The 25,062-nt window shown below is 40.2% G+C and overlaps 1 protein-coding gene and 1 long non-coding RNA gene across 3 annotated transcripts; one reads left to right on the top strand and one right to left on the bottom strand.

Annotated features, from left to right (window-relative positions):
* Positions 1–222: 222 nt before the first annotated feature.
* CLNS1A (chloride nucleotide-sensitive channel 1A) lies at positions 223–19,206 on the bottom strand. Of its 2 annotated transcripts, XM_058687671.1 has the most exons (7): positions 18,973–19,205; positions 13,484–13,620; positions 10,295–10,402; positions 9,535–9,642; positions 8,249–8,422; positions 3,482–3,571; positions 223–964 (listed from the first exon to the last, which is right to left on the bottom strand). In XM_058687671.1, exons 1-6 carry the CDS (start codon positions 19,095–19,097, stop codon positions 3,504–3,506), a joined length of 720 nt encoding a protein of 239 aa, XP_058543654.1. In that variant the 5' UTR covers positions 19,098–19,205; the 3' UTR covers positions 223–964; positions 3,482–3,503. The 2 variants fall into 2 exon arrangements, with proteins under 2 accessions (XP_058543654.1, XP_058543655.1); XM_058687672.1 differs by lacking the exons at positions 223–964; positions 3,482–3,571 and adding an exon at positions 3,615–3,636 and having other exon boundaries at positions 18,973–19,206.
* A 57-nt stretch (positions 19,207–19,263) lies between these two features.
* On the top strand, positions 19,264–23,882 carry LOC131487220 (uncharacterized). The gene is made up of 3 exons (XR_009249665.1): positions 19,264–19,516; positions 19,803–19,860; positions 23,534–23,882. It is a non-coding gene; the product is annotated as an uncharacterized LOC131487220 (long non-coding RNA).
* The last annotated feature ends 1,180 nt before the right edge of the window (positions 23,883–25,062 follow it).

The raw sequence follows: 25,062 nt of genomic DNA, 5'->3' as shown, positions 1-25,062 counted from the left end.
CCAAGTGCAAGAAGCAGAAATCCCTTGAAATGCATTCAATCTTTGCCCTATTAAATATTTGCCAGAAACTCTAACTGTACATTTTCTTACTCATTTCATGTTTATATTCTCAACAAAAGTCAAACAAAAATAAGAACTGTTAAGACTCTTGTTTTTTACCAGTTTTAATTAAAAAAATTTTTTTCTCACTAATGGTTTTAGTCAAGAATGAGAGCACAATAATATAGAAAACCTAGATTTATTTGTTTGTTTATTTGTTAAAGACAAAACAATTATCCTCTGAAGTACTCTGAGGACTTCATCCCAATTTCATTTGGTTAGGGAAACCGACCTAAGAGGTTACAAATTAGAGGATAGAACCTAAGAGGTTATAACAAAAGAGACTGGTGAAACATGGTGAAAGGAGTAAAAGCTAGTCAGAAGCATTTGTTAGTGGCAGTAGATGTGGCTAGAATGTTTCCCAAGAGGCTCCCTAAAGATGCCTGAATGAACTGATCTAGGCCCCAAATTAGTCAAAAGACCCTTACCCTGGGGGAGAACAAGCAGAGGCCAGGATGTGAGATCCCTTTGTCTTTGTTTTTAAAGGGTAAGGGGATCCTTAGGCTCTAAAAGGATGTATCTTAGTCTCAGCCTCCCTCCTTCCCACCCAGTCCACCTTCATAGGCCTCCCAGGTGACAGAGACACATATAATGAAGGCAGGAACTATAGGCCTATTCAGAGGGTACTTGCACAAAGAAAGTTTTAGCGTAGATGATAAACTACAAATACCCTCTTGGTTAAGTTAATTCACCTTTGTTAATAAAGGTCATAGTCTCTTCTGCTGGTGACAACTTTTTGTCTCAGTATAGTCTGTCTCAAAAAAGAACTGGTTCAGGTAAGTTTTGGAGAAGAAAAAGACTTTCATCAACACCCACTCCACAGTAGAAGAGGCACCAAGTTCTTTCCTACAGTTATGAGCAGAATCTGAAAAACAAAAGATTTATAGTGTTTACAATAGTAATAGTAGCTGTAATTTATTGACTGACTAGTCAAGAGTGCCAGAGAACTTAGATATATTGTATCTTAGTCTTTGCAACAATCCTGCCAGGTAGTTTATCAACCCCATTTTCAGATGAGGAAACTGAGGATTAGAGAAATTATATGCCTTTATCCAAAGGCACAGAGGCCGGCATGTGGTAGAGCTGTGATTCTACCCTGTCCCCTTCATTCCATCTCAGGCATTGAGAGGTCCTTGTTCCATTATCTTGAAAATCTTAATGGTTGCATAAACACTCTAATTATTCCTTCTCCACTCCTTAATTTCAAATGATTAAAAATTTACAGACATTGTTTGGAATTCAGGTCAATTATCCAGATGAAGAACTTGTATAAACTTTATGAATAAACTCTCTCTCCACTCCAGCTGTAGCATAAAATGAATAGAAAACAAATCATCAGCTCATTAGAAAGTTTGTGGCTATTTTATGGTTATTTCACCATAAAATTACATTACAAAGAATCCTAAGAATTCTCATCAGTGAATTGCAGTAACATCTCATTTGTGTAACCATGAGTGACATAACAAACGAGTTTCTCATAATCCTTATTAATAGAGTGGTTGGTACTCTCTGAGTAGTCTATTTTTCAAGAAGAAAGATGTGAAAGCCAGAAGATCAAAAAATGTTTTCCAGTTTCAATAAAAGTAACTATGTAAGCATTACTGAACTGAAAAAGTCAACATACTATAAAGAACATGACAAGTAGAAAAGTGAGAAGGAAAGGAGCCTTAAGTTGGCACCAAAAGATTTCCCATACAGTATAACAGTGAAGTACCGATATCTGGAATTGTGAGATCTGAAAATTAAAGTTAACAGAGCTGCAGCAATATGAACACATAATTTTAGCTAACTGCCAAGGAGACAATGCTGGTTTTAGACTATATAGCTACTAATGACAGAAATAAATGCTGTGGAAATAAAAGTTAAGTATTTAAAGGAAGAGGTATAAATCACAGAACTCCTAAGACATTATTTTCTGATAGTTCCACTGGCAGCATCTGAGAGGAAAGCAGAGATTCATTACCATTTTTCATGGTTAGTATAAGAAGATATGTCCACAGTGGCAATAATTTGGAAGGTAAATGGAACTTGGAAAAAGGAGGGTTCTCACAACCCAAATGGATGACTCACAGTAGTATAAGAGTCAAACCAAAATATATAAATCTTGCCACATTATTACTATATGCTTTAAGAAAATAAAGGACCTGGGCAAAGTAACATCTCAAAGACTGGAAGACAGACAGCATTCAAGAAAATGCCATCAGGTCAGAACTAGAAGGACATTGTAGAGGGAGAAAAGAGACAACAATTTTAACAATGTAAAAATCTTAAAGCTTAAAGGAAGGCTTACTAGGATTACTAGTCTTAGAGCTCTATATGGTATGAACTAACTATATATGACCTTCAGCTACTATCCAATACACAGTTGAGATACTCAAGCTGGCAAAGAACAATGTATTTCTCAGAGTAACATGTAGCAAAGTCATGGACAAACTTTATGCAAAGCTCTCAAGAACATGTCAGGGAAAACTGGCTGTGAGCTCTTACGTCAGTCAGGAAAAGCAGGTATGGGGGCACCTGATGGCTCAGTCAGTTGAGCGTTTGACTCTTGATTTCAGCTCAGGTCATGATCCCAGGCTCGTGGGATTGAGCCCTGCATCAGGCTCTGCATTGAGCATGGAGCCTGCTTAGGATTCTCTCTCTCCCTCTGCCCTTCTCCCTTGTGCTCTCTCTCTCTCTCACGTACACTTTTAAAAAGAAAAGAAAAGAAAAGCAGGTATGTGGCAACTTGGGAAATGACTGCTTCTGGACAACTGTACATGGACTTAACAGTTTGGCAAATCAGTCCTGAACACTAAGGTACCCAGGACCTTGGTCCTCCATTATTTTCAGAAGGACAGAGGCCAATACAAGATTATGATTAAAAGCTTAAATGCAGTTTGGAATTACTTCTACTTCTGCCCTAAACTTAATAGCAGTGAGTTGCAGCAAATCTCTGCTTTGTTTTTTCTGATGAATGTGTTACGGTTTCAAACACCACAAGTGGGAAAAGATGACACACCGGGACATGATCTTACTCTGCTGCTCCCACCTGAGCCAACCAGGGAGCTCTTGATTTCTGAATAACGGGCTAATGGCCTCCTCCTGAGTTCACTGAAGATGAGCGATTATTCTTCCATGCCTCAATGCCTAGCACTACCCAATGTCTAGCACAATGCATATACTTAATATGGGATAAGTGCTCAGTAAATGTTAACCTGAATATCGCTGTTTGCAGACCTCGATTTCTTAGGGGAAAAAACCACTTAAGTCTCAATAATTTCAGAAATGGGTAACTAACATTTTTCCAAACTGCTAATTTTATAGAGTTCTCCTGAATCAGGAAAATAAAAACTAATTATTTCACAAGATTCAGTGACAAGGGAAAAAATAAACTACTTACCCCACAGCAGCATAAATCATTTTCAGTGATCAACATCTGCATCCTCAAACTGTCCAGCAACTGTTGGTGTAGTATCTACCTCCATCCCATCTGAAGGAAAAAATCAACTGCTGAGCAACAGTCCACTGAGCTCTTCAGACAGGTAAAGGTTCAACCTACACATCACCGGAAGGAAGTTAGTGCCCTCTGTTGGTAACAACTATTTCTTTCTCTTCTGAAAAAGTAACCAGGAACAAACCAAGAAAGAAAAATGCCACCTGTACACTTAACATTTACTTTGTAAATTTTCAACATTAACACTAAAAGAACACTAGGTAAGAACTTTTGAATATGGTAAGCACCAACTGTTCACTCTTCACAGAACTGTGCTGGCTACTTACTGTGTAACTTATTACTATTAAAGGTAAAAAAAGTCCTACCCTTACAAAGCTTATGACATAATTTTGAGAAAAGACAACATAAGTAGAGTGAGATTCTCATTTCATAGGGAAAAAAGAGTGTTGGGGAGAGGGGAAAACCGGGAAAAAGTCCCTCTGGAAAGAGTTGTTTATAGCTGCTTTCTCTACTTCCTCACCTCCCATTCACCCTTAAGTCTTTAGCCCACAACAAACTGGCTTCTGCCTGAGTCCCCTGGCATCTGGACATGAAGCTAGGCATACAAATGCAATATGTATCTAAAATTAACTCATCATTGGGGTGCCTGGGTGGCTCAGTTGGTTGAGCAATGGACTTCCACTGAGGTCATGATCTCATAGTTTGTGAGTTCGAGCCCCGCGTCAGGCTCTGGGCTGACAGCTGGGAGCCTGGAGCCTGCTTCAAATTCTGTGTCTCCCGCTCTCTCTGCCCCTCCCCTGTAATGCTGTGTGTGTGTGTGTGTGTGTGTGTGTGTGTGTGTGTGTGTGTCTGTGTGTGTGTGAATAATAAATAAACATTGAAAAACAATTTTTTTTAATTAAATTAACTCATCATCTTTCCACATAGAAAGGTTTCTCGGAGCACCTGGGTGGCTCAGTTGGTTAAGCGAATGACTTGGTTTCGGCTCAGGTCATGTTCTTATGGTTCATAGCCCTGTGTTGGGCTCTGGGATTGTCTCTCTCTCTACCCCTCTCTCTGCCCCTCCTGTTCACACTGTCTCTCTCAAAATAAAGAAACAAACTTAAAATTAAAAAACAAACTTCTGTTGGGGCGCCTGGCTGGCTCAGTTGGTAGAGCATGTGACTCTTAATCTCAGGGTCTTGGGGTCGTGAGTTCAAGCCCCACACTGGGTGTGGAGTCTACTTAAAATAAAATAATTAAAAAAAAAAAAAAAAAAAAGAAGAAATGTTTTTCTTTCCGAATAGTCTTACTAAAGGATACCTCTCACCTGTGTAATCCAGAAACTCCTACCACATCTCTAACTTCTGTTGTTTCTCTCTCTTAAACATCTCTCAAATCTGTTAAGTCTTGTGACATTCACTGCTACTACCAAATGCAGGCCACGATCTCTCATCTAATTTAAATCATAAGCTACTTAACAGAGTTTCTCTTCTATCTTCCAGTATTTCCCTCTGCAATTAATTTTCCCTATCAGAGCCAGGATCACCTTCTGAAACAATCAAAATAAAATTCTTCACATTCTCACTGATCTAAGCATAACACTGAAATTCTTTAACACAGCTTTCAAGTTCCTTTAAGATATAGCCCAGTTCACTAATCTACCTTCACCTGTTCCTGTAACAACTCTCCTTCACACTCAGAGTTCCAGACATAAATGAACCACTTTCAGTCCCCCAGAGATGAATAATCTCTCGAACTTTTGCACATGGCTGATCCTGTTACCCACCTCTCCCCTCTACCTGTATGCAATCCCCTTCACTCAAGTCACTTTTATTCCTCTTTCAGATCTTGGCTTGGATGTCACTTACTCCATGAAGCTTGAATCCAGAATCTCTCTCTATCCAGGCTGGGTGAAGAGTTCAAACTCTGATTCCACAGCTTCTCAAGCTTCCCCTATAACTCAATGCTATATCACAACGTACTATAACCGCCTAATTAGTTCATTTATTTTTCTCTACAGAAGAATGCCACTGATAGGAAGACAGTAATCTCATCTCTTTTGAGCACCGCTGTATTCTCTGCACCCGGCATAGCAGTTCAATAAACACTTCTTACATAAATGAGCACATGAAGCACTGAAATGCCACAAGTAGATAGGGTATATTTAAATGGCAAGGATTGAAATTTACCAAGACAGCAAATTTCAGGTGTTCTCACCACAAAAAAAGGGTAACTATATGAGAAGATACATATGTTAATCAGCTTAACTGTAGGAATTATTTCACTGTATATATCAAAACATCTATGGGGCGGTTAGATGGTTCAGTCAGTTATGTGTTCAACTTCGGCTCGGGTCATGACCTCATGGTTCATGGGTTCAAGCCCTGCATTGGCCTCCGCACTCGCAGCATGGAGCCTGCTTGGGATTCTCTCTTTCTGCCATTTCCCTACACACTCTCTCTCAAAAATAAATAAACTTAAAAATTTTTTTTAAATAAAAATAAAATAAAAACATCCTGTGGCATATCTGAAATATAATTATTTAAAAATTTTTTAAAACAAATCAAATTTAAAGAAAGAACTGCACAGGTCAAACTAAATAAATAAATAAATGGCAAAAAGAGTGGCATGGCTACTTAGGACTTTAAAAGATGGGGAATTGTATAGGCTGAAGAAGTTTTATATATAGGCAACTCTCAGTATGATAATAAGGCTTAGGAACAAAGGCCAAAATCTCATTTTAGCAAAAAGTGTTTGTGATCTTAAAATCATTTGCTATAAAGCATTAAATAAGGAATTTTACAATTAAAAAAACCCCTTCAGTGACGAAAGCCTTTTCAATGTCTAAGGACACCCTCCCATCAATAACTGTAATAAAAAAAAAAAGTAACATCTTGGGGTGCCTGGGTGGCTTAGTCAGTTAAGTGTCCAACTCTTAAATCTCAGCTCAGGTCTTGATCGCAGGGTTGTGAGTTAAAGCCCCACAGTGGGCTCCATGCTGGGCATGAAGCCTACTTTAAGAGAAAAAAAAGGTAAGATCTTGAATTCTTTCAGCTAAGAGTTTGGTAGAGCACTAGAAATCATCTGAACCATCTCACCCTACAGCCTATGTTAGAGGCTCACCAACTAGGATTTAAAATGGAGAGAATACACAAGGAATAACAGTGTGACCCAAAGCCTAAACTTTTCCAAATTAAAATATCCCAGACTTCAGAATCCCCAGGTCAACATGCTATGTGCATGAGGATATTGATCACAACATTATGACAGAAACTTACATGTACCACTGAAAGAAAAATTATGCTCTCTTTAAGAATGTTCTGCATCACTAAAAATTAGAAGTGGTAAGACTCTATAGCAACATAAAATACCAGTATATATTAAATACAAGATGCAAGAAATGCTTATAACAGGGCCTGGTATATTCTTTTTGCATATTAGCTCATTTAATCCTCTCACCACCTATTAGCTATTTGACCTCAAGCAAGTTATATGATCTTTCTGCGCTTCAGTTTCTTCACCTGTAAAATAGGGATGACAATGGCATTCTTGGAAGGATTAAATGAGTACATATGTGTAATGTGCTTAAATCAGGGTCTGGTACATAAGAGCAGTACCTGAATGTTCTATTGAGAGTAGTAGGAACAACACTGGAGGTATTTGGGGCAAAGGCAAAGTTGAGGCAACCACAGAGTGTTCTCAAGATTAACATGGCACAGTGAGCTGGAGGCAAGGATGATCGAGGCAAAAGATCTACTACTATAAATCCAGCGTGAGAAGACAAGGGCCTAGGATTGAAGGGTAACAGTAATAGCAAGGAAATATGAAAGTCATTTATTTTATTAATGTTTATTTATTTGTGAGAGAGAGAGAGAGAGCGAGCGCGGAGGAAGGGCAGAGAGAGAGGGAGACACAGAATCCGAAGCAGGCTCCAGGCTCCGAGCTGTCAGCACAGAGCCCCACGTGGGGCTCGAACTCACAAACCGTGAGATCATGACTGAACTGAAGTCAGACACTTAACCGACTGAGCCACCCGGGTGCCCCATTTTTGGTTTTTTGTTTTTTAATGTTTATTTATTGAAAGTCATTTAAATGAAAAATCCATGGATCTCAGTATTGGACTAGAGCAAGGAATAAGAAGTAAAGGCTGCACCAAAAGAATACTTCAATATTCTGACTGAAATAGGCACTCAGAAAAGCAAACCAGTCTAACAGAGGAAATATTTACAAAGAAGCTTACAAAGTAGAGACAAATGAAACAAATTTGAAAGCCTCTTGATTAAGGTCCAGAAATTTGTCACAAAACAAGAACCCAAGTGTACTGAATGCTGCCTAGCCCTTTAAATCAAGTGAATATCCTAGTTTTGCATATAATCACATAGGAATTCATTTTAAAAATAAAAATAGCAGCACTGATATGTACACACACATATATATACACACAAGCAAACAAAAAAAGACTGGAATGATATGCAACAGAAAAATTAATGTCTTTCAATTATAATTACACTTGATTTTTCATTTCTTCTTTGCCTGTGAAAAACATTTAAAAATGTTTTGACTGTGAACAGACTATTTTTGTAGTTGGGGGAAAAAACCAAAAAAGTTGCACAAGTCTGAGATTTTTCTGTCTTAACAGTTTCCAAAAGAACGTGTATATCTCTCCATAGCTTCCCTCATTGCCCAAATGACCATCTGACTATTCACACTGAAAGAAAGAAGGATACTCACCTTCATAATCTCTTATTGAATCTTCTGTCCGAACTCCAGCCATGTTGTATTGGCTGCTCACAGACTGAGAAAGCATTCCTTCTAATCTCTCCAATGTGGCTTGGCCTTCTGCTGTTAAATGGGACAATCCTTCTTCATAGGTGTAAAATGTAGGGATGTCTCCCTGCCCTTGTTCTAAAAAAATAAAATGCTTTTAAACTATTATAAAACAATTAGAAAAAAATGGATAATCAATAATGCATTTATTGAAGATAGGTACAGTTTAAAAAAGGCTTCCAGGAAAATATTTTTCAATATTCGTTTAATACACATACATAGGTCATCTGTTGAAAACAGAAATACAAAGAAAATGTATCTACCGTCTAGGATGAGAAGAGATTCCAAAAGATAATGGGTCAGTAAACAGCAATTCTTAAAAAAATCAAATGTCCAGGCACTAGAAGGCAAAGAGGATGTTCCTAAGGCAAAGAGTCTTATATTATCCTGAGATGGGAAACTTATAGATGAGTGCAAATTAATTTGGTATTAATTTGTACTGATGGTTCTTTCGGGATTAAAATATATGCTCCTTTTAAAAACTCAGAAATTCTGGCAAATACAAAAAGGATAAAAAAATAAAATCAATAAAAAATCTCAGTGAAGATGGGAATGTATTCAGATATATGAAGGAGAATTCCAGAACCGAGTTTGTCTCAGGCCAGGAAGTGGCTACACATGGAGGAAAGGGCCTTGGACAGCCAGATCGGTGGAGATGAGAGCAGTGGGGAAAAAGAAAAGAGAACAGCAAGCACCTCAAGTTACATGAATCTACCAGGCTAGCGATTGCATTCTGGTCTGGGGAGGCAAAGAAAAATGCTCCTAGATAAGTGAAATATGGTTCTGGGGGGAAAAATGACTTGGGAAATGAGCTGTTTGAAGGAGTATATTAAGGGAAGATGTAAGCAATACAGGCTTCAAGTGGTGGAGGGAGAAAGCCTATTCTTTGGGAGCATCTGCATCAACTTAAAAGACTCTCCCAACCCCAACTTTCCTATCTACCATTTCCTTTCCTTCCATTTATCTCTATCCATTTTCTGACCCCAATAATATCTGCTTTCTACCCTTAAGCTTGGAAATTCCACAGTTTTTCCAAGTTGACTTTGACATGAATTGTGCCATTCACTTTTATTAATAACCACACTATCTAGGTATTTAATAGAGATCTAAAGAACTATAATCTCATACCTGTAGTACAAACAAATGCTTAAAATGAAACACCACATTTAAAAAAAATCCATTTCACTAACCATGTGCTTCCACATCATATTCTTCTCCATCGTAATCATCTGAATCTTCATCCTCAGGATCTGGATGCAAAGCCTGGCATTCACACATTGCAGTGAACAGTGCCTCCACTGAACAAGGAAATTAAATTGTAATAAACATTCTTTTCTGGCCTGTGTACAGTAAAATTTTAGTAATATAACCACCAGTCCAAATAAATTCAATGAGTAGACAAGAAATATACCACAATCACACTATTTACAAAACCTGCCAAATTCCAAGGAGATCAATCTTGAAAAGTGCTTGATGGCAATGGACAAGTTACAAAATAAGAGTTCATTTCAAGATAATGTTGAGATCTCTTCATGCCTGGCTGGATTTTCTGAGAAAAAGAGCCAAAGTCCTGGTCAGACTGCTGCTAAATCAGGGTGAAGCCCCTTTCAGTTAGTTAATAGGGCTCTTTCCAGCTATCCTTGCGTCATTCACTTTGGAATTGCCAGGACTCCTTGCCCTCTATCTGGTAAGATTCAAAGTCAACAGCATCATGTCAAAAAAAATAACCAGATTTGTCCATTCACAAAACACACCAAATAATATGGTGTCTCCTATGCTCTCACTACATTTACAGTCTTCGGTATTAATAGGTATCGGGTCCTCAGTGATATGATAGATGTTAAAATGAAGAAAAGGCAATAGAACAGAGGTAATGAGGATAAAGGTAAATGGGGTGTGGGGAGTATTTGATACATAAAGGGAAAAAAATCAATTCTACAGAATACTCACATGCTGACTTATCATTAGGCACAAATCTAAATTCAGCAATAGGTTCAACATCATCATCACTGTCGTCTTCTTCTTCTTCTTCCTCAGCAACAGATTCTTTTGATTCCTCTAGAAAGGGAATAAAAATAACTTTTTACATCATGTTTAGGGGTGCCTGGGTGGCTCAGTCGGTTAAGTGTCTGACTCTTGATTTCGGCTAAGGTCATGATCTCACTGTTCCTGAGATCGAGCCCCATGTAGGGCTCTGTGCTGTCGGCGTGGAGCCTGCTTGGGATCCTTTCTCTCCCTCTATCTCTGACCCCTCCCCCTACTCATGCACAAGCACTTTCTCTCTCTGTCAAAATATATAAACACTTATTTATATTTTTATTTTTTTAAATGTTTATTTTTGAGAAAACGCCAGCAGGGGAGGGGCAGAGAGAGGGGGAAAGAGGATCTGAAATGGGCTCCGTGCTGACAGCAGAGGGTCCAATGCAGGTCTTGAACTCACAAACCTTGAGATCATGACCTGAGCCGAAGCTGGATGCTCAACCAACTGAGCTATCCAGGAACCCCCATAAATAAAATATTTAAATTTGTTCACTTGTTTTGGAAAAAAAAGAAGCCTAAAATAATTTCTTAAAGGATGTTTACTGATGTATCAAATACTGCAACTGTTACATCAAATGATAAGAACATGGTTATTTTAAAACTAAAAGACTGTGGACTGCCTCTCTGATCTAGTCACACTGTACTTCACTGAGCCCTAGGGATTCTAAGCTTCCTTCGAGGTCATGGTGGGGGTGAGGAGACCCAAACAGTCAGGCCTCTAACAAGTATAGTTCTATTGTTACCGGTTTCTTTTACCTTTCGCCATGAACCAAAGGGTTCAGTAGCAGTTTGTAATCCACTGATGTGATTTATCACTAATAATTTACAGGTGAGAAAACTAAGGCCCATGCAAGTTAACTAATCCAACAGATAAATTACCAAAGTCTATAGGCAAGGAAAAAAAATACAAATGTTCAATAAAGAGAACTAGAACATGCTGCTGGTAGAAGCAGAAATTGTTACAACTATGCTGGAGGTGTGTATATCCTACTACCCAACAATTCCTCATCTAAGTATATATTATGTACACAAGGAGTTTGTACATAAATGTTTATTGAAGTACTATACGTACTAGTGAAAATTTAAAAAATAAATGTTGATAATAAAAAGAAAACAGATGTATTGTTATCTGGTCATATTTTATACATGGACTGCAATTTAAAAGAACAAGTATTTGTATGTATCAAAATGCACAGAGGGGTGCCTGACTCAGTTAAGCGACCAACTCTCATTTTCGGCTCAAGTCATGATCTCACAGTTGTGAGACTGAGCCCTGCATCGGGCTCTGCACTAACACTTTGAGATTCTCTTTCTCCCTCTCTCTCTGCAGCCCCCCGCCCCTGCTCTCTCTCTCTCTCAAAACTAAATATAATAACATTAAAAAAAATGTACAGATTAAATAATGTAACTGGGTGAAAAAACTAGTTCCAGAATATATATAAATAATACCACTTACCAATTAAAATTTTAAACACAAAATAAAATCATTACATGGCCTATGGATTTGTACATATTCAGTAAAAATCTAAAAACTTAGAAGGGAAGGACACATACCACCTTTAGGATAATGCTTAACTCGGGAGGCAGAGTAGGAAACAAAATGGGGAAGGTACGAAAAGGATTCCAACAGTACTAATACTGTTTTATTTCTTTAAAAGTTATGAAAAAAATGTTAGAATTTATGCTACATAATAAATATTGAAAAATTTCATTACTTTCTGCACATTTCAATGTTTAAATTATTTTATAATTTAAAAAATCATGGGGCTCCTGGGTGGCTGAGCCGGTTGGGCGTCTGACTTCAGCTCAGGTCATGATCTCACAGCTCGTTGAGTTCGAGCCCCGAGTCAGGCTCTGTGCTGACAGCTAGGAGCCTGCAGCCTGCTTCAGATTCTGTGCCTCCCTCTCTCTCTGCCCCAACCCACTCGTATTCTGCCTCTGTCTCTCTCAAAAATAAATAAACATCAAAAAAAATTAAAAAAAAAAATCATGTCAGGAGTGCCTGGTTGGTTCAGTGTGTGGAGCATGCAACTCTTGGTCTTGGGGCTTTAAGTTCGAGCCCCACATCAGGTGTAGAGATTACTTAATAAAATCTTGGGGTGCCTCAGTCGGTTGAGTGTCCCACTTCAGCTCAGGTCATGATCTTACGGTTCGTGAGTTCGAGCCCTGCATCAGGCTCTGTGCTGACAGCTCAGAGCGTGGAGCCTGCTTCAGATTCTGTGTGTCTCTCTCTCTGCCCCTCCCCTGCTCCACTGTCTCTCTCTCTCAAAAATAAATAAACAAAAAATAATAATAATAAAGTTAAACTAACACAATATAGTATAAAACTTCTCATTTACACTTAAAAAATTAACAAGTTTTAATTTCGTGCCTAATTTGCTTCTTGTTTGGAATTTTTACAATCCATTGTCCACAACCCCCCAAATGGATTTTCTTCTCTTTCTTACACCTTCTTTCATCACCTACCCTAGATTTTTATGAACCTTTGTAGGGATCTCCAACAGCAAAAAACTTGGGAATCTTGTACCACAGGACTTTTCAACCTTGGCACTACGAACACTTGGACTGGGTAATTTCTGGTTGTGGGAGGCTGTCCTGTGCCATGTGGGATCTCTGGCCTCTAAACTACTAGATGCCGGTAGCACTCCTCCCCTTTGCCAGTCATGAAAATCAAAATGTCATTGCGTAATGGGGCCAGGGGGACACAACACTGTCTGCCACTTAGAACCACTTCTGTAATAAAATGAAACAAAAAAGAAACAGCTTCTACACTAAACTCATGGAAGCACAAAGTATACTGATCCAAGCCTCTAAGGATGCCAAATATAAATGCCTTTACAAAAACAAAGAATAAACAGTTAAACGCAAGAGGAAAAATTAGAAATATAAATCCGCAATAACTGAATAATTCTAAATGCAAACATATAGAAGGTAAAAAACCAGTGCCCAAATTATTTTACTGAGCTGAAATTTTGCTTAATAAACTATTATCCAAAATAGGTCAATCGTTTGAATATTATCTTATGATCAAAGACTGCTTTTTAAATATATGTAATATTCTCCCAAAGGAAGCTCAAGATTAAATTACACCATACATACCTCCAAATTTGGCATTCACCATAACATACAAATGCTCTCGTGGATAGGCATTTAGGTCCCTGGACACCGCATGCAAGCTAATAGTGGGGTATTCCAGTGAGAATCCTAATCCAGAGCCATCTAACCAAGACAGGCGGCTGAAAAACACGTATAAGGAAGATTATTTTAAGAAATCAAATCTTAATTTAAGCCTAAAGTTTATAAAGGTTCATCTTGGACACTTTATGCATGTGGAATAAATTCAAGCTTGGTGTTTAGAAATATTCCTAAAATAAAATTCAGCAGCAGGAACTGAATTTCTTTAAAACGAGAACTGTTAAGTTCTCTCCTCTAGGTAAAAATTCAAAGAGTTGAAATGTAATTTCTTAAGTCACATGTGTTTCTATGCGTTCCCTCTGGTTGTATCTGGAATGTCTTCTGGTGCCTTCCTTTTGCAAATCCTCTTCAGTTGGTTAAGTCCCAGCTCCTCCTTGAGCCCTCCTCCAGTTACTCCTGTCCATAATGATCTTTTTCTGAACTGCACTTACGTCCAATAATACGCCACTGAGCACTTAACTCCGTGGCAATGAATCTCATATGTACCCTGACAGAATGTGAGCTATGACAGAATGTGTCATATTTCTTTATGTCACATTCTTCAAAACCACTAGCATAGTGTTCAGCATGTAAGTATGCAATAAACACTTGGGAGTCACTAATTTCTCCACTAACCCTACATTAAATGGTGAATACATAAAATGGCTGTAATCAAACTTACCACTAGTTAGAAAATACTTATCCCACGGAAAGACTGTATGAAGCCTTTCATTTATTCTGTAGCTTTAAAAGAAAGCTACAAATAAGCAAGGTCTAGTTTTCCCTCAAAAATGGCCAAAAGGAAATATTTTATTGGTATAATAAAGGAAACATATCACCAAAATCAGTATATTGAATTTTGAGTAAAGGCAGGATAATTTTTTGGCAATACTTCACCCATCTGGAGCTGCACCACTTAGCAGGGGGAAAAAAAAAAAAAAAAGGAGCAAAAGATCCTTAAGAAACCACACAGAAAAATGTTAATGCGATAAAAGTTAATGCAATATACTGGTTGCCCAGGGCTGGAGGTAAATACAGATTAACTGCTAACAAGTGCCAGTTTCTTAGGGGGTGATGAAAATACTCTAAAATCGATTGTGGTGATGGTTGCACAGCTCTGCAAAGAGACTAACAACCCCTGAACTGTATACTATGTAGATTATCTCAATAAAGCTTTTATTAAAAAAATAATAATAATAAATGACAATAATGCCCCACATCTTCTATTTCCTATACAATTTTTACAAGCCTGGTTGTTCAACTTCTAACCAAGCAAAAACAAATACAATAAATGAACCTAGGACTCCCTTGGGCAAGAACAATGACAGTGCAGCAGTCTGAGATCATTCACATTTCCATCCAACATGCTTAGCAAAAAGGAAAGGAAAGGAAAAAGGAAACCTGGGAGTCTTAAAATCATAAATCTTAAGAAGCTTAAAGAGGTAAAAGCTCTAGAAATGATTTTCTAGAATGATTCATCCCATTAGTTCCAAAGAAATAGATTTTGTTTTTGTAATTAGATTGTGGTGCTGTATGTGCCTTTCCTGTCCACTGCTTTTCTCTTTAAGGAAGTTGCAGATGAAATCGTGCTCATATCAAAGAAGTATTACCAGTCCCTTACTAAAACTCTATTATTTTAAGCAAATAAACTCCCTTTCCTCACCTCAACAATCCCCAGAAATTATCACAATTCAGAAAGTAGTGCTCCAAATTTGGGTGTCCAAAATGATTTCAAATATTTAGAGCCACAAAATTTTAATGACTCAATTAGCAGATGGAAAAACTGAAATATAAAACAGACTCAGTGCCTATCAAATTATGGTCTTTATTTTAAAAAGCACATAATTGCTCTGTAGTTCCTTATACTTGGGACATGGATATGCACTCTACAGAAGAGAAGCCAAGTTCCACTTAAAAGAAACATTTACTCTGATCACTATGTTCTTACTCAACTTTTCACATATTCTAGAAGGTCATGATCTCACGGTTCAAAGATTCGAGCCCCACGTAGGGCTCTGTGCTGACAGCTCAGAGCCTGGAGCCTGCTTCGGATTCTGTCTCCCTCTCTCTCTGCCCCTCTCCTGCTCTGTGTCTCTTGGTCTCTCAAAAATAAATTAAAAAAACATTTTAAAAAAATTTTTAATAAAAAAAAGATAGTAAATGCAAAGGAATGTGTTGCTAATTTCCAATGCTTTTGGAAATATGATCATAAAGTATGCCTTTATTCCTGGCATGAGGTGAAAAACAGGATACAAACATAAAAGAGCAAAGTCTTGAATTTGGGATGACTTATTTATCTGATTTAAAAATAACTTTGGCAGGGCGCCTGGGTGGCTCAGTCGGTTAAACGTCCAACTTCAGCTCAGGTCATGATTTCACGGTTCGTGAGTTCAAGCCCCGCGTCAGGCTCTGTGCTGACAGCTCAGAGCCTGGAGCCTGCTTCACATTCTGTGTCTCCCTCTCTCTCTGCCCCTTCCCTGTTCATGCTCTGTCTCTCTCTGTCTCAAAAATAAATAAACATCTAAAAAAAAATTTTTTTTAAATTAACTTTGGCATAAAATATAAAATATAATTTAATTACCTACTTTATTTTACCTGTTTAAAATGATCCATTTTGAATGATTCATGCCTCTGATCTCTTCCTTACTTAGGTAAAAAAGTCAACTTTCTGTGAAAACTAAACTTTGAAAATAAGCTTGAGAGTTCCATATCTCTCAGTACACATCTGAGAAACTACCTAAAACCAAATAAGACCCTCTGCCTCTTTGCCTAAAATCCTAAAATAATTTTCCCAAAGCCCCTGGGCTATAAAGCCGAGCTCATGGAACACGGCTCTCTTCTTCTCCATCCTGATTATTTTTCCACTCTTTTCCACTTATTCATTCAGATGAAGAACTGCTAGATGGTATGGGTGTGTGTGTGTGTGTGTGTGTGTGTGTGTGTGTGTGTGTGTGTGTGTGTTTCATATCCTGGCACACACAATATGGTTTCTCACTCTTGCCTCTGAGCATCCTGTTTCTTATTTACTTTTCCCCTTAGTCCACCTCATTCACTCGGCTAACTGTTAACCCTCATTTGTCAAATCTTCTAGTGAACCTTCCCAGTTTGTTGAGGCCTTGATTCTTCTATCAAAACTTGGAAATGCTAGGTAGGAAAAGAACAAAAAAGTGGAAAGAGACCAAGGAGGTAGTGCCAACCATGAGTAAAAAGGGATGAACATAGGTGTTCATGGTACTCATAATATTCTGTTCTTAACCTAGCTGGTGGACATACACAGGTTGGTTTAATTATAATTCTTTAAACCATCCATATATAATGTATATTCTTTGCTGTATGTATATTTTACAAAAATACTTTCTTAAAGAAGAGATTTATTAGTGAAAAGCTGAAATCAAAGTTTTTTAAACATATAAGAGCTTAAAAGGAGTTTGTACTTCTTCAGTGCGATACCTGTATTGTGGTTATACAGAATGTCCTTGTTCTTAGGAGATTTTTGCTAAAGTACTTACAGTTGATGTGACAACATGTCTGCAAGTCTCAAATAGCTCAGAAAAAAGATAAATGTGGTAAAATGTTAACAATTTATGAATCTTTGTGTTAATTAACAACACTTGCAATTTTTCTTTAGGTTTGAAGTTTTTCAAAATGAAAAGACAAGCACAGGACCTTGTCTTCCTTCCCTAAACAGTAGTTATATTACAGGAAGCCATCAAAACGCAGAGAAGCCACGGAGAAAAAGGGATGGTGTAGGGGATAGCAATCTACCTGTGCTACACTCCCCATCACTTAAAAGAAACTGCTCTCCCAACATCATTAAAGATCTCCTTGCCATTACCCAAGAGACGCTTTTCAGGTTTTATTTGACTGCTCCTCCCTCTTGTCTATTCTCAAGTCTCTCCTTCCATAACCTACCTCTTAATGCAAATGTGTCCCCAAGGTTCCATACTTGGCCCTCTTCTCTTCTGGGGTATCTAACCTATCCCCCATGAGTATATACTAACCTTTATACTAATGATTTCCAAACCTCTATCTTTAATACCACTCTCTCGGGGCGCCTGGGTGGCTCAGTCGGTTGAGCACCTGACTTCAGCTCAGGTCATGATCTCAAGAACACTCCATGAGTTTGAGCCCCGCGTCGGACTCTGTGCTGACAGCTCAGAGCCTGGAGCCTGCTTCAGATTCTCTGTCTCCCTCTCTCTGCCCCTCCCCTACTCATGGTCTGTCTCTCTCTCTCTCAAAAATAAAAACATAAAAAAAAAAAAAACCCACTCTCTCCAGAAACACACTCTTATTATACCCAACTAAGCACACATGCCCAGACCAAACTCTAATCTGCACCTCACCCCAAACTTGCTTTTCCTCCCATCTGTATTTCCTATCTCAGTAATTGGTCAAAAGCCTAAGCTTTGCTCAGGGCTTAGATTTCCCTCAAACCAAGGGTTCTTTACATATTTTTTGTTCCCTCTGTGGTAGGCAGAAATTTGCCTCCCTCATGACCTTCATCCCCTGGTGGTAAGCCTATGAATACATTTGTTACCCAGCAAAAGAAACCCTGTGTATGCAATTAAGGTTACTACTCAGTTGACAACAGAACTGGATATTCTGTGTGGTACAAGGTAATCACATGAGCTCTTAAAAGGAGAGAATTTTCCCTGGCTGTAGACAAAAGTGATGCAGCAGCAGAAGTCAGACAAATTTGAAGGACAGAAAAGATTTAATGTGTCATTGTTGGTTTGATGATGAATGGAACCATGCATCAAGGAAAGGGGTCCTCAGTCCTACAACTGGTATTTTAGACATGTCTGTAAAAGTCCAGTGCTCCAAATGGCTGAATAAACGGGTAATTCCTTCTAGGAATGGAAATGGGAGTCAGAAATGGGAAAAAACGAGAGATGGGAGTCTGGTCCCTCTGGATATGACCCCCAACTTGAATGGGAATGAGGATGTTCCTCTCCCCACCCACACTTACAGAAAAAAAGCTATACCCCTTAGCCAGACTTTCAAAATCCTCCACAATCCGCTCCAAACCTACATATCTTGCCCAGAGCAACACCTCCCGCACCTTTTCACAGAAAAGACCATGCACATCGATGATCCTCACTTAGGGGCTGGAAACTCAAACACCTTAAAAGGAGACCTTGAATCAAGAACAACGCACGCACCAGACCTCGGGAAGACAGGCCGTCAAGGAGAACTCCGGGTGAAGAAGAGAGGAAGGCTCGGGAGGAGAGGACGCCCGAACAATCGAGTCTTCGCCCCGTCAGAGGCCTCTCCGAGGCGACCCGGGGCACGCGCTCCGCCTCGCAGCAGTCCCCGAGGTCGCGGTCTCGCCCCCGCCCCGCCACTCAGCCCCCGCCAGCAGGAACAAGGCGGCGCACAGAAAGCCGGCATTGGGGAACAGGGACCCTGCCTACCTCTCAGCGATGTAAAGGGTGCCGGTGCCGAGGCCCTTGCCGTTCAGCACAGCCTCGGTCTCTGGCTGCTGCTGCCGGAGCCCCTCAGCCGAGCCGGGCGGCGGGAAACTTTTGAGAAAGCTCATTGCAGCAGGGAGCGCGGAGACACAGGCCGGGAACGAGCTGAAGCACCGCCACTCCAGCGGCTCACCTCGCCTCGCCTCGCCCCGCCCCGGAAGCGGTGGTGATCACCCAGGAAGAGCAACTTAGTCCGCACCGGAATTTGAGCCCCGTCCACCCGAGAGAGAGACGTTCTGGGGCAAGCTCTCGGAGGCCTGAGGGGACTGGGCGGTGTTGGTCACGTGACCCCCAGGCCCCTCCCCCTCGCCCTTCCTAAGGCTCCAGGCTGGAAATAACTGAGCTCTCTCTCCACAGTGCTAGTGCTGCGTTGTCACAGCAACCCTTTGAGAGTGGAAGCACGATGAATAATAAACTCCTTTTTCTACAGAAGAGGAAACCGAGGCCTGAGCCTTGGATGGGAATCAAAGACCACACTCTTCTAGAGGTTAGAGAGCTCGTAACTGGGTTCACGGCTCTTCTAGCTTGCGCGGGCCTCATCCCAACCTTTCCACATCTCAACATAACAGCCGCTCCCCCGACGTCACTCTGGGTCCTGAAGCTGCCCCTGTGCGGGAGCTGCGTGTCCCCCGCCCAGTCTCAGGCAGGCAAACGAGCCCAAATTGGTAATTAACTCTGGGCAAAGAGTTGGCTGGGTCAGAGAGGAGATGGGGCGCTAGGGGGAAAAGAATAAGTACTTCGGATTTGAAACTCTTGCTTTATCTCTTTGTTAGGCACTGAAGAACGAAGTAACAACAACAATGAAAACTTTAATCAGAATAATAGCAAAAGGTAACTGAGTGTTAGGTGCCAGGCACTGTTCCAGGCACTTTCCCAGTATTATTTCATTTCCTCTTTATGCCAATTATATGGGAAAGTGACTGTTGATCCAGTTTTACAAATAGGAGGCCTGAGGCATTAAACTGAAGAGCAAGACTTTAGCCGTGAGAGACCTAGTGGAATTCAAGGAAGTCAGTCTCTAGGCCAAACTTTTCTTGCCTGTGAAATCAGTATGATCATACCTGTGCTGTAGCACTGTTGAGGCTGGATGGGCAGACATGTGGAGTAGCTGTATTTCTATCTGTTGACTAGAGGAGTGTTCGATTTTTTTAAACGGATTCGTTTGTTGGTAGCAAGACTAGAGGAGGGGCACTGAGCAGGGAGAGTATTAGGAAGTTGTTGCTATAGTATAGGTGAGAGAGTAGCAGTAAGAATGGAAATGGAATAGAGTCTAGAGCTATTACAAAGGTGAAGTCCTCAGAATCTGGAGGGACACTGAGGGAAAGAAGGTGGCAAAAATGAAGAAGAAAATGGATGAAGAAAAGAAGCCAAGGATGATTTCCAGGCTAAGTGATTGGATGCTGGTTCATTTCTTCAAGATGGAGAATCCAGGAGGAAAAGTAAGTTTTGAGAGTAGCTAACAATCTAATACAGGAAATGGAGAATTTCAGGGTTCCTGAGACAGCTGCACGCAGTTGGCCATATAGTAAAACAGTCAGTGCTTTGCTCAGAAACAGAATCCCCCAAATCATGCAGAGAGAAAATTGGCTAAAACCTGTATAATAATTTCATATCAACTTGACATAGTTTTTATAGTGTCGTTAAAAAGCAGTTGTCTCTGGGCACCTGGGTGGCTCAGTCGGGTAAGTGACTGACTTCGGTTCAGATCATGATCGCACAGTTCGTAAGTTGGAGCCTGGCGTCTGGCTCTGTGTGGACAGCTCAGAGCCTGGAGCCTATCTTCAGCTTCTGTGTCTCCCTCTCTTTCTGCCCCTTCCCCGCTGGCACTCTGTTTCTCTCTCTCTCAAAAATAAATAAATATTTTTTTAAAAAATACTAAAAAAAGGGGGATTGTCTCACAGCAAAACATTTTATTCAAGTTAATGACTGAAGAAAAGGGATCTTAGCTATGACAAGGAACTCTTCACCTCTTACAGTGACAGTCTCAGAGGAAGTATCCAAGCATATGTACATCAAAGGGAAGCATATCACCAAGAATTTAAAGAAGGGCAGGATTTGTTCCTTTACTTCCTATATAAATCCCTATAAGTAATAAAAGTAGACATTTAAGTCTCACATATGTATACAGTTTTACTTTTCAGAAGAATGCTCTCACCCATTCTCTCTTTTGGTCTTTATAATAATTCTGTGATGTATGCAAGGTGGCTGCTATTATGCCCACTGTATAGATGAGAAAACTGAAGATCAGAGCAATTAAGTGATTTGCTGCGGTCTACATTACTAGTATGCAGCTAGAAATTAAATTCCTGCCTTTTAATGTCAAGCTTAATGTCTTCACTACAAACCATCACCTTTTAGAACTAGTTGGCAGAGAGGTATAAAGATGTTCCTGCCTTTTGGCGATAGTAAGAGTTAAGCTTCCTATAAATCCATTCTTACTAGGATCATACCCTTGATATGTACTCTTAAGACTCTTGGGGTGCCTTTGTGGCTCAGTTGGTTGACCATTGTACTCTTGATCTCAGCTTGGGTCCTGATCCCAAGGTCGTGGGATTGAGTCCTGTGTTGGGCTCTGTCCTGACTGTGAAGCTTGCTTAAGATTCTCTCTCCCTCTCCCTTTGCCCCTCTCCCCTGCTTACATACACACATTCCCTTTCTCTGGAAAAAAAAGAGGCAGGGAGTGTGTGGCTCTTGAATAAGTGATAGAGTTGAAAGAAGGAAAACTACTAAAGTGTGTACCAGGACTGGCTATCTTCTGAGACCTCCAGCCTTCCTTACTAGTATCTGACACATTGTGGCTCATGACTGGGACCTCAGAGGGAGCTATCAGCTGGAATACCTTTAAATAGCGTCTCCATGGGGCCTGAGCTTCCTCACAGCATGGTAGCTGGGATTTGAAGTGGAGAGTCCCAAAAAAGAGACTGATAGAAGCTGCATGCCTCTTCTAACCTAGCCTTGGAAGTTACAGAGAGTGACAACAGGTAGGGTCTGCTGGGTTTTTCTTTTTCTTTTTCTTTTTTTTTTTTAATATTTATTTTTGAGAGAGAGAGAGAGAGAGAGAGAGAGAGAGAGAGAACACAAGCAGGCAAGGGACAGAGAAAGAGGAGGACAGAGGATCCGAAGCAGGCTCCATGCTGACAGCAGAGAGCCCAATGCGGGGCTCAAACTCACCAACTGTGAGATCATGACATGAGCTGAAGTTGGATGCTTAACTGACTGAGCCACCCAGGTGCCCCTCTTTTTCTTTATAAGTGAACTTTGTAGTATGATCTGCCATGGAATACCTGCACCCTTGGCTGCCACCTTGACTACAGCTTTGGGAGAGACTTTGAGGCAGAAACACCCAGCTAAATGGTCCAGGTTCTTGGTCCACAGAAACTGTGAGATATTTGTTATTTGTTATTTAAAGTCACTAAGTTTTAGCAATAACTGATAGATTAGCTAAAGAGAAGTGAGAAAGAACCTTGAATAGACTTTAGTCACTGTGCTTCTCCTTATACACTTGACTTGGCAAACTTACCCATGCCCATGGTTTGAACTACCCTGTGTAGGTAACTCCCCAATCTCTATCTCCATCCCAAAACTCTCTTGAACTATAGACTTTTACATCCTGCAGCCTGCTAGACATCTCCATTTGGGGGTTCCACAGACCCTTCTCATTCAGCTTATCAAAAATTGAACTTGTAAACTATGGACTTTGAGTGACAATGATGTGCCTCAGTGTGAGTTCATCGGTTGCAACAAATGTACGTCTGTGGTGGGGAATGTTGATAATGAGGGAGGTGAGGCATGACTGGGGTAGTACTAGGAAATCTGTGTACCATCTGCTCAATTTTGTTGTGAACCTAAAATTGCTCTAAAAAATAGTATTAATAAAAATTTGAATTTACCATCTTCTCATTCAACTCTGCTGTTTCTCTAGCGTCTTATTATATGGAAAAATACCACCTTACGTTTAGGTGCTCAAGTTAGAAACCTTGAATCTATATCCGTATGACCTTATTCTCCCTCACTCTTCATATTCGGTAATAATTAATTATAATTTATAATTATTAATTATAATAGGAACAAAACCAGCCACTAACATTTATGGAGGGCTTACTGTATGATAGGTACTCACTGTTCCAAGCAATTTATGTGTATCAGTCTTCATAGCAGCCCTAGGAAATATATACTATCATGATTCCTGTTTTACAGATAAGAAAACAAGTCAGGGTGAAGTAACTTGCCCAAGTCTATACCTACTAAGTGGCAGAGCTTGATTTACAATCTATGCTGTTGGGCAGCAAAGCCTGCACACTTCATTTTACTGCCTCCAATCAACCAAGTTCTGTCACCTCTTAACTCCTGTCTCATGAATCTGACCCCTCATTTCTCCTCCACTATTGTGCATTCAGGTCCTCTCTGTGTTAAGCCACTATAAGAGCATCCAAACTGTTTGCTGAACCCAGAGGCCTCATCGTCTTTGGGGAAGAGACATAAGAATTATATTCTCATGTGGTAGGTGCTGTATTGAAGTCTGCACTAAGTACCGTGGGATTGCCCTTCGTGAGAATCCAGAGAACTTCTAGGAGAACATGATGTTTGAGTTGCGTCTTGAGGATGAGGAGTTCAAAGATAAAAGCATACGTAGAGGTAATTCCATTTCATTGCACAAAGATAGGAAGGAGCATGTAGTGTTTGAGGAACTGCAAGAATTTGTGTGTGGCACATGATGGCATGGTGGGCCTGGAAAGTCGGCCAAGATGGGCTGGGAAGGGCCATGTATATAGCAAGCCCTTGGCATTCATGAATGACTTGCCACCAATTATCCCTCAAATCTGTAACAATTTGCTAAAACGACGGTGGGATGATGAATGAGCCTAGCTGACTGCCCTGAACTTGTACTCAACTTAGCTTTCTTGCCTCTTACCATGACTTAAGGTACCTTTCCACTCTCAGAAAATTATACTTCACTGTGTTGGGTTTCCTTTGGCAGGGGAGGGGGTGGTTGGAGGAGAAGGTACGATACACGCTATGGTGATATTCCTGAATTTAAGAATTTGAGAAGGTCTCTGTTAACATACATGGACAATGCCACATGTGAGCAAAAGGTAACTTTTATAAGGTAATGGGTGATGAATATGAATAAACAGAAAGATAAGTAAAATTAAATAGATGAAGAAAAAACATGAATCAGAAAAAAAAAAACTACAGAGAAAGTAAAAATGATAAAGTGATAAAACAAATTAGAGTAGTGACTTTGTATTCTGTGCTAGCCCAGGTACTTACATTTGTTGTGACACCTATCTATCACGGGCTTTTAACTTTAAAAGGAATTGCTCCAGGGGCACCTGGGTGGCTCGTCAACTAAGCGTCTAACTTCAGCTCAGGTCATGATCTCTGGGTTCATGAGTTCAAGACCTGCATGGGGCTCTGTGCTGATAGCTCAGCGCCTGGAGCCTGCTTCACATTCTGTGTCTCTTTCTCTTTCTGCGTCTCCCCCCCACTTTCCCTCCCCCCACACTCTCTCACTCTCTCAAAAGGTAAATAAGCAAACAGGGGCACCTGGGTGGCTCAGTCAGTTGAGCAACTGACTTCAGCTCAGGTCATGATCTCACGGTTTGTGAGTTCTGTGAGTTCGAGCCCCACGTTGAGCTCTGTGCTGACAGCTCAGAGCCTGGAGCCTGTTTCAGATTCTGTGTCTCCCTCTCTCTCTGTCCTTCCCCCACTCATGCTCTGTCTCTCTCTCTCTGTCAAAAATAAACATTAAAAAAAAGGTTTTTTTTCTTTTTTTTTAATGTTTGTTTATTTTTGAGACAGAGAGAGACAGAGCATGAACGGGGGGAGGGTCAGAGAGAGGGAGACACAGAATCTGAAACAGGCTCCAGGCTCCGAGCTGTCAGCACAGAGCCCCACGCGGGGCTCGAACTCACGGACCGCGAGATCATGACCTGAGCTGAAGTCGGCTGCTTAACCGACTGAGCCACCCAGGCGCCCCCAAAAAAAGTTTTTTTAAAAAAAAGTAAATAAACATTAATAATAATAATAAAA

The sequence above is a fragment of the Neofelis nebulosa genome, chromosome 10 (assembly GCF_028018385.1).
Source record: "Neofelis nebulosa isolate mNeoNeb1 chromosome 10, mNeoNeb1.pri, whole genome shotgun sequence".
Lineage (NCBI taxonomy): Eukaryota > Metazoa > Chordata > Mammalia > Carnivora > Felidae > Neofelis > Neofelis nebulosa.
Note: the sequence above shows the minus strand (reverse complement) of the source record. Positions and strands in the feature narration are given on the sequence as shown.